At 42.3% G+C, this 14,950-nt stretch overlaps 1 protein-coding gene across 1 annotated transcript in view; it reads left to right on the top strand.

Annotated features, from left to right (window-relative positions):
• LOC308404397 (voltage-dependent N-type calcium channel subunit alpha-1B-like) overlaps positions 1-14,950 on the top strand; it is a 341,704-nt gene that overhangs the window by 143,238 nt on the left and 183,516 nt on the right. The window contains exons 19-21 of the mRNA XM_080894424.1: positions 5,638-5,673; positions 12,600-13,340; positions 14,266-14,453. Of these exons, the coding sequence (XP_080750550.1) occupies positions 5,638-5,673; positions 12,600-13,340; positions 14,266-14,453 (965 nt within the window). The remainder of the gene's footprint in view (positions 1-5,637; positions 5,674-12,599; positions 13,341-14,265; positions 14,454-14,950) is intronic.

Here is a 14,950-nt window from a genome sequence, read left to right as displayed (position 1 = left end):
AACAGGCTGCACGCTGGTTGGCGCATGCGCACTATTAAAGTTAGTATACTAACTTTGTCATTCAAAAGTTGCATGAAAATCCCCCGCAGTTTAGTGTAGGTAAACAGGTTAGGTTGCCCTGCTGTGGTGAATTTATAGTAAAGTACTTGGATGGACTGGTGCCCAGTGGCTGTGGTGTTCATGGACTGATCTTAGGGTTCCCCACCTCCTTTAACCATTGAATATAGTATTATTTTTTTCTGTTTAGTTGTGGAGGCAAAGCCAAAAAAAGTTTGTGTCTCCATGATTGATCATGCTGTATAAGTTAACTTTGCAAAAGAACAGCTGGTATTGTCCTTCAAACTGCTACTTTTTACTTTCTGTCTTTGAGTGCATTTTTGTACTTTTTGTACCTCTACTATCAACGTTTTGTCAGCAATCAAGAGGACCTGTTATCCTGGCCTTATATTAACTTAGACAGAACTTAGAATGAAGATACTGTAAGTCTGAACAGCTGAAAGACACAAGTGTGTTCATTACCCATTCCCAGACTATGAAACCATGGCCATTATGGCAGAAATTGAAAGCAGATACTTGTGGCTGATAGTGATTTTTATCAGTAGTCAATAATTAGTTCTGACTAAACAGATATTCTGTTATTCCACACAGTTTGCTCAGCTGTGATTTGCACTCTGCTGCAATTACATTAAACTGTTTTGAGAATAGAAGCATGAATCAGAGCTGCTGTTTTATCTTCTAAATTATCTTAAGCATCTTTTCTGCATTGTTTTCATATTTGTTGCATAGTGGATAACATATAGTATGCCAGTGTTGCTCTGCTTAGCCAATATTGACTTACTGACACATTCTTGTTGAAAATAACAGTTTGGCCAATAATTGATATCTATACCCTTTTTTGTTTGTTTTGTTTTTCTCAATGGCCACTAACATCAATGGATATCATTTCCTTATTGGCAAGTGGCAGTAAACAAGGAAAATGTTGGCCGATGTCTGCCCAGTGAGCGGGCGCCTCCCTGCTTATAAGAGTGAAACAAGTTAGGTTTCTTTACAGTTACACTTTACAATTAGGTAAACGATTTATGATTAGTTACCAAGGAACAAATGAAAAATGAATGAGAAACTAACTGTTACAGTTATTGAGAAGACGTTAAAGAGAGAAGACGTTAAAGATATTTAACCAGCTTAAAAAACTAAAGGCAGATGTTGTTTTAGTACAAGCCAGCACGTGGATGAGGGAGATCGGAGGCAGGACGAGGAGAGACCCGAGGTGGCCGCCGGTCCGAGCGTCAGGTGAACTGAACTTCAGGTAAGAAGTTATGACCTGCAGTCTGTCTGGGTCAGATATAAACCAAGTTTAGGTGAAGTTTATTTTCATTGTGCTGACTTTTTACAGTCAGTTGCAATAACTCGTACTGCGTACTAGCTAGCATGACGGAGTTTCTATACAGCTGGGTGGGTGCTATGATGTTACTGATGTTGAACTTTATTTAATTCATAAGGTTAGTTAGTAGAGCTGCCAACCGTCCCGTAAAAAGACTGAATCGTCCCGCATTCAGAGAAATTATTACGCGTTTCGTGTTGAGCTGAGAGGGGACGCAGTTTGTCCCGGACTTCAGCTAGAATGAAAAAAGACACAAAGGTGGCGTTATTCTTTGTCTTTGCTGCACAGCTGCCTCTTCTTCTCTCATTCTCCCCCCCCCCCCCCCCGTTATTAAATAATTATCTGAATCTTACAACCAAAGTTTTTAGCTGGTGTAAAATGTATAGAAATCATACATATACCAACAAGACTGTACATCACTGTCACAATCGCGTTTGTTTTCACTCAAAGGCTTTATGGCTTTAATACCTGGTGGGCCGGTCTGTAGTCAAAATGCCCGGGCTGTTTTTTTGTCCCAGTTCAGCCCTGGGCACGACACGCAGTGAATTAATCTGAGAAGGTGCATCAAAAAATAAATGGCCGCGCCAGCGGTGCACATCGCAAATCAGCTCGCATAGACACATTAGTTGTGCCTCTTCTTAATGATGGTATCTTAACTAACAACCCCAAGTACCAGATTCAACTTGTAATTGGCTAAAAATAACTTAGCCTACTGGTAAGAGGGGCGTTGTTAGCTTTCCACATTCCGATACTTCAAAAGCTTCAGGAGCTGTCCGCTCAGCGCAGCATCAGCACCATGGAAATACACGGATACATCCGTAGACTCGAGACACAATGCATTTTTGGGACTTTCAGGTGTATGGACCAATGTTTTATTTTCTGATCAAACCAGAAATCTTTAATGAGCAGCTAGATTTGTCTCGCATTAACTGGCTGAGTTAACGCCAGTTAATGCAACATTGAAGCAGCTGGAATCCACAGCTGTGCGTGTTCATGGAGCTTGCATTTTCACCTGCTGGACATCACTACCTGAAGTTTAACTGTCTTCAGAACATTGCAGAGGCCTTGACAGTATTTGACTCGACATATCTGTGTGAGCAGATTTTCTCTCACATGAGTGTCCTCAGGTAGCCGTCTGAATGCTGGACACTTGGAGACCTGTGTCTCTGAGTGGGAGACCAGAGATCATATTAACATGTGTGTCTCTGTACTAACAGACATGCCATATTGGCTTAGTTTATTTCTCTTATCATTCTTGTGAGGAGACCATAAATAGCATTTGCGTTTTCTGTTGCACAGTCCATTTGCTGTTATGGAGTTACATAACAGCAAATGGACAAGAACGCTCAGGCTACGTCCACACGTACACGGGTATTTTTGAAAACGGAGAGTTTCCATTTTCGTTTTAAAAAATAATCCCGTCCACACGGAAAGGCAGAAATGAAGGAAAATGCTGCTAGGAACATACCAAAGCAACAGGTGGCGATATATTCCTAACCGTGCAGAAATGTTGGTCAATCAGAAGTCTAGAAGCCTCGGTGGGAAAAAGTAAACAAAGCTGGACATAGAAGTAGAACCGAGTCGTATGTGTGGAGGGACAGTAACTGTGTGTGTATATGTAAGCATTTAAACACTGCAGAGAGTACAAGTAACAGTATTGTAGAAATTTATTTCACCGAAACAATAACGTGGCGCACAGTGTTACGTCAAAAAATGCGCACACCTTTGACGCTGCGTTTTCTCCGTTTTCTCCGTTTTTCTCGTCCACACGTAAATGCAAAAATGGAGTTTTCAAAAATATCCACTCTGGACGGAGTTTTTAAAAATCTCAGTTTTCAGTGACCAAAAACGCTGTTTACGTGTGGACGAAAGGTGCAAACGCATAGAAAAATCTGCGTTTTCAAAAATACCCAGGTACGTGTGGACGTAACCTCAGGCTCTCTGTGAGCAATTTCTTAATCATTTTAGTGGAAAAGTTTTATTACTGAAGGCTTCACACTCTCACTCTCTTGTGCTTTAGGATGCATGTCCACCTTTTCTCACTTTGAGCTGTTATCACTCCTCACTCTTAAGGGAATAATTGAACAACTGAGAAACTCAAATTCTGTGCACGATATCCTTCCATCCCGAATTATCAAGGAAGGTTTTGAGGAAATTGGGCCTTGCATCTTATTCTTAATGAATTTATCATTGTTTGTGGGCTGTGTCCCGAGTGCCTTTAAACATGCGGCAGTGCACCCCATTCTTAAAAAAAGTAATTTCGATCAGAAAGACCCTGACAATTATAGGCCAATCTCGAAGCTTCCGTTTTTATCAAAAAATTTTAGAGAAAGCCTTCTTTCTCCAAATACAGGCTTACTTAGTTGCAAATAATATCACTGACAAATACCAGTCTGGCTTTAAGCCACACCATAGCACTGAAACGGCACTGCTAAGAGTCTATAATGATCTTCTTGTATTTGCTGACTCTGGTCACCTTGCCGTTTAAGTTTCATTGGATCTGTCTTCAGCCTTTGGCATGGTTGATCATAATATACTCTTGAGGAGGCTAGAGCATGTTGTAGGCATCAAGTGTTCTGCCCTTAACTGGTTTAATTCTTACCTCACAGATAGATCCTTCTCTGTTGTGATGGGAGGATACTCTTCCTCTGTTGCCCCTCTCTGCTGTGGTGTGCCCCAGGGGGTCTGTATTGGGCCCTTTATTATTCTCTTTGTATATGCTACCCTTGGGCTCCATATTTGAAAAATACAATATTTCTTATCACTTTTACGCTGATGACATTCAAATCTATTGTCAACTGGCTGATGATTTATCAGCATCACTGAACTCCTGTACGATTGCCTGAGAGAGGTTAAAGATTGGCTGTCAGAAAATTCTCTCATTTTAAATGAGAGAAAAACTGAAGTTATGGTGTTCGACCACCATATTCCTCGAGACCAGCTTGTTGCCCTGCTGGGGCCCCTAGCTAACTCTCTCTCTCTCTGATTCTATGCGTAACCTGGGTGTCTATTTGGATAGCTCCTTTAAGCTCGATAAGCAAGTATCATCTGGAGTTAAATCTGTTTTTTTTTCAACTGCGCCAGATTTCTAAAGCTAAGCATTATATACCACACAGGGACCTGGAAAAACTTATCCACGCTTTTGTGACCTCTGGGTGAGATTATTGTAATTCTACTGTGGTCTCCAAGCCTTCTCTCTTCGATGGCTGCAACTTGTTCAGAATGCTGCGGCTCGCCTTCTTACTGGAACTAGAAAATTTGACCCTATTACTCTGGCTCTTGTTGATCTACACTGGTTACCAATCAAATATTGCATTGAGTTTAAAATCTTGCTACTCACTTTTAAAATCCTGAATAACATTGCGCCCAGCTATCTCACTGACCTCCTCAATTTGTACACTCCTTGTCGTGCATTAAGATCATCAGGTCAATTACTCCTGGCCCAACCTAAGTTCAGACTGAAGACCAGAGGCGATCGTGCCTTTGCTTCAGCTGCACCCAACCTTTGGAATAGCCTCCCTGCTTCTATTCGAGCCTTGGACTCTATCCAATCCTTTAAATCAAGATTAAAAGCATATTTATTTGACTTTGCTTTCCTGACCAGTTAATACCCTTTTAAATCCTTTAAATTTTAAACTTTTAAATCTTTTATTAAATTTATTAATTTTTATTAATTTTACTGCTGTTTTTGTCTTCTTAGCAGATTTTGTATTTATCTAACTCTCCTGGTCTGTTAGTGCCTCTATCCTGTCTGTGCTAGTGCCCAATTTGTACCCTTTTATTGACTTATGTTGACTCTACATATTACTGTGAAGCACTTTGGTGTGCCTTCGGGTTTTTAAATGTGCTATATAAATAAAATTGTATTGTATAGTATTGTTATGGATAAAAAGTGTTTTTTTTTTGTTTCAAAATAGCTGATAACTATTTGCTGATAGCTGCAAACATCTGCGAACAAATATAATTCTATAAAGTGGTTCTATATAGTGTGTAACTGTTAATATAGAGTGTTATTAAATTTATTGCTAATGCAATCATATCACTCTCTGAACACCTAAATTGCTCACTTGTTCGCTTGCTCACTTTCAGGAAAACATTCTCCTTGTACAATTTAGTGTCTTTGATCTACATGTTCCTCCTCCTATGAGTTTCCCTAAAGCTAATTTGCCTTCTCTGTGCTTTTGCCTTTTCTGTCCATTTGAAATTCCTTCTCTCCCTCTGTGTATTTCAATGTTGCTCCCTTTATGTGTTTGTAGGAGTTATGTCTGCACCCCAGTCCATCACTACCTGAGGTAAAAACCCAGTTGTCTGTGAACAAGGTGGATGACAGTGCCAGTTACATGCATACATGATCATAGTGTCATCATTGACATTCTGAAAGCAAGAATGCTTAAGTAAAACAGCTGCCCTGCATTCTCATCATACATACTATGTTGCAGGCTTTCTGTTCATCCAACAAGTCCAGTTCCATGTTTTCCATCCACCTCTTAACATGAGTGTAGTGCAATGTGTTGAGCACAAGGAATACACTTGCAGGATGATGGCATTTTAAAAACCTGGGATAAAGTTTGTCCTTAACTGTGTTGTGATCAGATTGGCTTCCTGACATTAATGCCACTGAAATATATAATTTCCCATTATTAAAATCTAAATGGTTCAGTGTAGGTCATACACTTTGAACAGTGTATGCTTCCAGCCATTTCAAAGCCGCGTATTAAACACAAATTGACAAAAAAATCATAGGATGTCAAAGCATGGTAATGTAGCCATGCTTGGCCAGTTGAGGCATATTCATGAATGAGCTGTCTCCACAGTATACTGTGATAAATTTAGCTTGTTGTTGAAAGCTCCATTGCACCTTCGTCATACAGTAAATTATTTTGCATGTAGGTACTCTGTCTGCCATGATGTAAACTAGAGTCAGTGTTGGGGAGTAACGGAATACATGTACCGGCATTACGTATTTAAAATACAAAATATGAGTAACTGTATGCCGTTACAGTTACTGTTTTAAATGGTGATATTCAGAATATAGTTGCTATTCTGCCCTCACTAGGGTGTGAAGCTGGTTTCTAGCTTGGCAGATAGCTAACAGGTCCACAATAAACATCCAGGAGTCAGCGGATAGGTTTTAGATGTTTACTGTAGAAGCACTGTAAAACTGGTACGGAAACAAAAATAAAATATTACATTTCTGCTGTAATTGCATTTTCTTTGCAACATCAAACATCAAGCCATGAATTACAATGTATATAACACATAAACACGAGCATATCTAGACTTCACTGTTTATTAGGCCCACGCATTTAGCTATTAGCTTAATGCTAACATTACACAGGAAATCCCATAGACGGGCTAGCGTGTTAGCATCACGGCCGTTTTTCCTCACAAAAGAAAGTTTCTCACACAAAACTCTAAACTGCTACACAAAACTAACGCTGGAAAGCTTACAAAATAGATAGCAACTACTTACAGGCATGTGCTCTCTCAGGCTCAGCAAGAAAAAGCAAACGAACAGTGGAACAGACAACAGTTTGGCTAAAGGACTGTTTTTCCCTGGCAAGTCGGCTGGTACAAAAAACACACACCCAAATTATCATGCCTGCCTTAAAGGGGCAGCACACTCCCTGCCTGGTATAGAGTACTATACCACTATGTCCCTCTTATTAACAACACAACTTCAGTGGTGGGTCTCGAATACACCCTGGGGGTGCTTCCTTGAACAACTCTACCCTCCACTTTCCAGACCCTGCTGTCTTGACCCGGAAAGGTATTTACCGCAAGTCCTGTGGGCCATTGATTTCGTTTAACCTCTTTTTCCTTTAGGAGCACAACATCTCCAACTTGCAGGCTGGCTTGTTCTGCTTGCCATTTCCTTCTCGGCTGGAGTGTCATCAGGTACTCTTGACGCCATCTTTTCCAGAAGGAATCCACAAGGCTTTGAACTTGCTTCCACTGACTTTGGTAGAGATCCTTGAGGTCAATGTCTTCCAAAGGAGCAGACACAGAGTCCACCTTTTGTGTTAAAAGCATAGCAGGGGTGAGTATGGTTGGGATGTCTGGATTGGAAGACACAGGGACTATTGGCCGGGCATTCATGATAGCTGCGACCTCTGCCATCAGCGTGGTGAGCACTTTGTGTGAAAGACTAGGGGAATGCATCTTGAGCAACATACTATCCAAAATGCGGCAAGTCATCCCTATCATTTTTTCTCAAACCAACTTGGGTGAAAGGAGGAGATTGGGTCAACCAATCAGTAGGTAAGTTGGACATTTTTTGTTTTCCCAGACTTCCTCTTGCTCGAGTGCCTTCAGTGAGTCTCTCCAAGACATCCACTGTGCCACTTTTTCAGCAGGTATTGGGGTGTCCCAATCGCAATGCTCAGTGCATAGCTCTCTGACTATAGCCTTGCCCTGGACTATAATAGGAGCTGCAAACCCCAACGGGTCGAATATGTTGTTAACTGTGGAAGAAATACCTCTACGGGTAAACGGCTTCTCCTCCTGGGAGACAAGAAAGATAAAGCTGTCGGTTTGAAGGTGCCAGTTGAGACCTAAGCTTCTCTGCATAGGCAACGGATCCACACCTAGCTCTAGGTCTTTCAGCTCTTTAGCACGTTCCTCAGGTGGAAACGCCTCCACTACTACGTCGTGGTTGGAGGCTATCTTATATAGCCGTATGTTGGAATCAGCCAACATCTCCTTGGTTTCCTTCAGGTCTCGGATGGCGTTGTCATTGGTGGGGAAGGAAGCAAGACCACTGTCCACGTAGAAGTTATTTAGAACAAACTGTTTTGCCTCTGCACTGTGGTCTTCCTGTCCTTGCAGAGCTGCTCTTCTCAAGCTGTATATGCCAACAGCGGGAGAGGGGCTGTTGCCGAATACGTGCACGGTCATCCTATACTCCGTGATGCGCTTGGTGGGGTCATTGTCCTCGAACCAGAGGAAATGTAAGAAGTCTCTGTGATCATGGCAGACTTTGAAGCAATAGAACATCTGTTCTATGTCTGCTGCCACTGCTACAGGTTCCTTGCGGAAGCGGATGAGGACTCCTAAAAGTGAATTATTCAAGTCAGGGCCACTCAGCAGGATGTCATTCAGTGAGACACCATCATGCTTAGTGCTGGAGTCGAGCACTGCCCGTACTTGACCTGGTTTGCACGGATGATAAACTCCGAGGATTGGCAAATACCAGCACTCTTGTTCACCAGTGGGTGGTGGTACTGGTTCAGCATGACCTGCCTCAAAGATCTTCTTTCATGTCTGGCTTCTTCTCCAGCATGTGCCGTAATGTCAAAAGACTCTTGACTGCTTGGGCTCGGTTGTTAGGGAGTTTGCGCCTTGGTTACCTGAAGGGTAGTGGTGCCACCCAACTATTCGAGTCGTCCATGAAGACCTCGTTGTCCATTATTTCCAGAAAGACTTTGTCTTCCACAGACATAGCAGGCTTGTTGTCGTGTGGCGTTTGCTGGAAGACCCCTTTACCAAGGCTGTCTTTCCCATCAAATAGGATTTCGGATGCGTTAGCTCCTGGAAACTGACGATGCTGCTCTGGAGTGTCAAGCTTCTCTTTGATAAGTAGACTGTTAGTGCAAGGGTCGAACAGAGATGTACGACCGTTACTCAGCACGTTGCACCGATAGACGTTTACAAACTCTTGTTTGTGGGCTTTTCCGAGACAAACCTCTCCCACAATCACCTATTCCAAGTCGAGATGCTGGGCGTAGGGGGCATCGTGGGGTCCATTGTATCACTCTTGTGTGCCTGTGGTACATCTCGACCGAGCAAGATCAGGATGCTTGCTGATGGATCTATAGCCGGGATTTTATCCACAACCCGCTTGAAATGTGGATAATGTCTGACGATCTCAGGTGTGGGGATTTCAGACTTATCATCAGGGAGCCTGTCACATTCGATTAAGGTGGGGAGTAGTCTTACCATCTAATGACTCCATGATGAAATTGTTGGCTCGGCGCCCTGTTGTTTCAATAACTCCTGAGCAGGTCTTCAAGGTGTATGCTGCCGTGCCCTCTGTAACTCCAAAGAGCTCAAAAAACTCTGTTCTTGCCAAGGACTTATTGCTCTGCTCGTTGAGAACAATGTACGCCTTAACAGCTTTCTCCCTCTGGCCAGCTGGATAAACTCTGACAAGACAGATTTTGGAGCACGACTTTGCTCTGACGGTAGTCCCACAAATGTCTGTGCATTTTGCTGTGACAGCTTGAGGTGCTTCTTCTCCTTGCTCCCCGCCTTGCTCTCTTGTGGTTACAGGAGTCTCTGATATCCAGGGGGCAGGCCCTGGGTGTAGCGCAGTAAGGTGGTTCTCACTCTTGCACTCTCTGCACTGAACATTTTTGTGGCAGTCTTTCGCTGGATGAGTGAATGAAGCGCAGCACTTAAAGCAAATATTGTTCTCTTTAAGATAAGCTTTCCTTTCATCCAAAGATTTACTCCTAAACCCACGACAGTTACTTTGTTGAAATAAATAGATTACAGGGCGTTTTTTTTCCTGTTTCATATTTTAGGCCTCTCTATTTTTGGACCCAAGCAAAACACTCATTAAGAGACTGTGTGTCTCAATCATGTCACCTCTACTTGTGGCCCGCATAAATGACGTGAAGAAATATTTGTAAAAATTATTATTCAAAAAATTATTCAATACGAAGGCGATAGGCAGAGTGTTTGAGGCATAGCCCTAAAGAATGTGTAGCGTCATGGGCAGTGTAGTCCGTGCTGCAGGGAGAATGGACTGTCATACCCGTTATGTGTCTGTGAGCGAGGGAGGGAGAAAAAGGAGAGTCGAAAGTACAAGTTGTCACCGAACAGAAACGGGAGATGGAAGCATGTACAGCGGGGAAAATAAGTATTTGACACATCAGCATTTTTATCAGTAAGGGGATTTCCAAGTGGACTATTGACACAACATTTCCACCAGATGTTGCCATCAAGCCAAATATTGAAGTCATACAATCAAATCAGAACATATAAGTATACAAGTTAAACCATAATAAATAAAGTGAAATGACACAGGGAATAAGTATTGAACACACTTTATTCAATACTTTGTAGAAAAGCCTTTGTTGGTGATTACAGCTTCTAGACGCCTCTTGTATGGATAGACCAGTCGTCTGCATTGCTCAGGAGTGATTCTGGCCCATTCTTCCACACAAACGGTCTTTAAATCTTGAAGGTTCCTTGGGCCTCTTTTATGAACTTTAATCTTCAGTTCTCTCCATAGATTTTCTATGGGATTTAGGTCAGGTGATTGACTGGGCCATTCAAGCAACTTGATTTTCTTTCTTTGAAACCACTTCATTGTTTCCTTGGCCTTGTGTTTGGGATCATTGTCTTGCTGAAATGTCCACCCTCTTTTCATTTTTAGCTTCCTGGTAGATGGCAGCAGATTTTTATCCAGAATGTCCCGGTACATCTCTCCATTCATCCTGCCTTCAATAATATGAAGTCTGCCAGTACCCCTTGCTGAAAAGCAGCCCCAAACCATGATGCTTCCACCCCCAAACTTGACTGTTGGTATGGTGTTCTTGGGGTGGTGAGCAGTGCCATTTCTTCTCCAAACATGGTGTGTAGAATGACTGCCAAAAAGTTCAATTTTGCTTTCATCTGACCATACTATAGTCGTCCAATAATCCACAGGCTTCTCCAAATGCTGTTGCGCAAATTTTAACCGAGCCTTGACATGCTTTTTGTTCAGCAATGGAGTCTTGCGTGGTGAGCGTGCATGGATGCCATGGCGGTTCAGTGCATTGCTTATAGTTTTCTTTGAAACAACAGTACCTGCTGATGCAAGGTCTTCCTGAAGTTCTGTCCGAGTGGTTCTTGGCTCTTGGAGAACCCTCCTGATTATTCTTTGGACTCCTCGGACAGGGATCTTGCGTGGAGCACCTGATCGTGGCAGGTTTATGGTGAACTGATGCACTTTCCATTTCCGGATAATGGCCCCCACAGTGCTCACAGGAACATTCAGCATTCTGGAAATGCACCTATAACCATTCCCATCAAAATGCTTTTCAACGATAAGATTACGAAGATCTTGAGAGAGTTCTTTGCTTTTACCCATCATGAAGTCTTTCCTGTGTGCCTTCTGGGTAATGAGGAGCCTTTATAGGCCATCAATTAGGACTAAAGCAGCTGATATCAATTAGTACTGATAGGGGACAGGATTTCTCTATCAATACTGACAGATTTCAGGTGATCTCCTGGCTTTCTATGTCATTTTGCCCCTTGTTATCTCCATGTATTCAATACTTATTCCCTGTGTCATTTCACTTTATTTATTGTGGTTTAACTTGTATACTTATATGTTCTGATTTGTTTGTATGACGTCAATATTTGGCTTGATGGCAACATCTGGTGGAAATGTTGTGTCAATGGTCCACTTGGAAATCCCCTTACTGATAAAAATGCTGATGTGTCAAATACTTATTTTCCCCGCTGTAAATATAATAAAAACTGCTGCAGCCAAAAAAGAGTGCCTGACAAGCCCAGTTTTAAGTAAGCAATTAAGACTCAACTGTACACTGTGTTCGTATTTTCTTCCAAAACAATAAGTTCCAGCTTTTCAGCGCCTCTCTCTATCTCTCGCTAGCAAAGTTGACCCAGACAACAAAGTAAAGCTAGTTTTCGGCTACGAGCCCGACATGAACCTGACGTATTAGCCAGAGGTCCCTTTACTACGGTTCAGAACCACGGACCTGTTTTATATACGCGCAGAATAGTTTTATATTAACATTTAAAAATCTAGTTAGTATTGGTATGGCAAGTAACCTTCAGTAATAGTAAAAAATCACACAGCAATAGTACATTCATGTAGTTGTAAAAAAGCATGACAATATATTAAGCAATCCAAAGTATTCAGAATACTTTACTCTCATTGAGTAATGTAACGGAATACGTTATAAAATACATTTTGGTGCATGTATTCTGTAATCTGTAGTGTAATACATTTTAAAAGTAACCTTCCCAACACTGAATAGCGTATACAGCTAATTTTATGTGCTATGAATTATAAAATGCATACATACTGAATTTGTCACAATGTCCATTGGAATTGGTTTTGTCATTTGCTGAACTTACAGATTATTGTGACTATTGCATTGGTTTAAAAGTTGATGTTGATGATTCAGAATATATACACTATTTTAGGTTGTAAAATTAATGTTACAGTGGTTATAATTTGTCTTCTTTTTCCATTCTCTAGTAAGGAGCAGCAGAGGTCAGTGAAGACGATGTCGGTGTGGGAACAAAGGGCCAGCCAACTGAGAAAACAGAACCACGCAAGCTGTGAGGCGCTGTACAGTGAGCTAACTTCAGAAGAGCGACTGCACATAGCGTCAGCCCTACACATGCGGCCAGACATGAAGACTCACCTTGACCGGCCGTTGGTTGTTGAGCCCCACAGTGGCAGCAGCCAGCACCACCACAAGAAGACTTGCTTGTCAGAGGAGGCTGACACTGCCTCGGACCCACCTCCCCCTGTGCCTCACCAGCCCCGCCATCAGCACTACCACCGAGACAGAGAACGAAAACAGGAAACTAATGATAATGGGAGACATCACATCCATCACAGCCGCTCCAAAAACCATGACAGCAGCCGGGACAAACGGGGGAAGAGTGAGAGGTCCCACAGCCGGGAGGGAGGCAGGAAGCACCGCCATCAGTGTTCAGTGGATGACAGTGGAGGTTGGGGGAACGTAGGCGAGAGAGATCACCACCATCATCATTCACACCGGCAGTCCCGAGGTGGCAACGGGACAGTGAGTAGTGGAGGGAGGGGAGAGCGAAGATCTCGCCACAAAGATGGACATTTGTCTAACAGGAATGGAGATAGGAATTCCAGAGGAGGCAGTGGTGCCAGTGGAGAGAGAAGAAGGCATCGCATTCACGGATCCAGGGGACACTCCACAGAATCTAATGACAGAGAGAAGACCCATAGTCAGAGGTAAAAACTATGGTTACATATGGTAATACTGTTGTTCTGTTCACTATTTGATTTCAACTACACAGTGACACTGACAGTGACACTATAAAAAGGCTGGAGCTTGGAATTTGAGCCCAAGGAGGTTACCTATAAGTGTTCAACGATAAATTTATAATATTTCATATCTACAATGAAAATGAGGGTAATTAACTCTGCTCCAAAAATTGGCTACCCTCTGCTACCCCTGGAGGCCATCACCGGATCTTCTTGTATCAAAAAAAAAAACAAAACAGGACCATTTGTTTAACCCGCTGCCCTCTGGTCGGCACAGGTCCCACACCTCCAGACTCACAACCTGCTTCTTCCCTGGGCAATTCGGCCTGATAACAAACACTATCCGCTCACACTCTGCCCCTGACCACTCATCTCACTCTGCCCCTGACAACTCACCTCACCAATATGAGCCATGGTTTGAGTAACCCTCATCACTCGAGCCACCCACACACAGACTCTAGTTAGACCAAGTTCTTTGCACTACTTCCAAGCACTTTGTTTTCCAATGTACGTCTCTCTTGTTTGAAATATATTCTACTAGTTTGTATATATTCCCTTTAATTTTATATATTTCTCCTGTTTATTATTAATTCCTGCTGTCTTACTATTTATATTTTATTGGCACAGTTGGCATGGAGCACACATAATTTAAAATAATTCAATAAAGAGGTGTTCTATTCTATTGTGGGAAAAAATAATAAAAAGGCAGACACCCCCTTTTCTCAGTAATAAAGGTGAATTACATGGACACATTATGCCTAGTTATAGGCATAATGTGTGAACCAGAGTTTCCTTGAGTCTCAACCAGAACAAGGAACAATTCCTGCAGAAGTCACAACATTACACAGTACACAGTAGAGGAACTAAGATTATATCTCTTCTTTTGGCACAGGTTTGGCGATTCAGAGGGTGAGTCCTTGGCTATCACCCCCCAGCAAGGCTCTGGGGGCACTAGCTGGCCTCCTGACCATATAGAAGACTCAGATAACCAGAGGAATGTCAGACGAACTAGGCAAACCTCCATCCAGATTCCTCCTGTGACTATCACCTCCCCACCTGGAGAGACCACCCTAATACAAAGTCAGTACCTAACCTATTAACATATACAGTGGCTTGCAAAACTATTCGGCCCCCTTAAACTTTTCTATATTTTGTCACATTACAGCCACAAACATGAATCAGTTTTATTGGAATTCCACGTGAAAGACCAATACAAAGTGGTGTACACGTGAGAAGTGGAACGAAAATCATACATGATTCCAAACATTTTTTACAAATAAATAACTGAAAAGTGAGGTGTGCGTAATTATTCAGCCCCCTGAGTCTTTACTTTGTGGAACCACCTTTTGCTGCAATTACAGCTAGGGATGGGTATCGTTTAGGTTTTATCCGATACCGGTGCCAAATCGGTACTTTTGAAACGGTGCCGGTGCTCAAACGGTGCTCAAACCGGTGCTTAAAGAATGGAGAACACAAAATTGGTCCAAAAACCTCTCATGTTCAGCTGTTTTTTGTAAAAATATAACAATGTTAGCCTTTTCTGCAGCTATGGGGCATATATGGTATCACTCTTGGCT

Source organism: Rhamphochromis sp. 'chilingali', assembly GCF_963969265.1.
Source record: "Rhamphochromis sp. 'chilingali' genome assembly, chromosome: 10".
Classification (NCBI taxonomy): domain Eukaryota; kingdom Metazoa; phylum Chordata; class Actinopteri; order Cichliformes; family Cichlidae; genus Rhamphochromis; species Rhamphochromis sp. 'chilingali'.
Note: the sequence above shows the minus strand (reverse complement) of the source record. Positions and strands in the feature narration are given on the sequence as shown.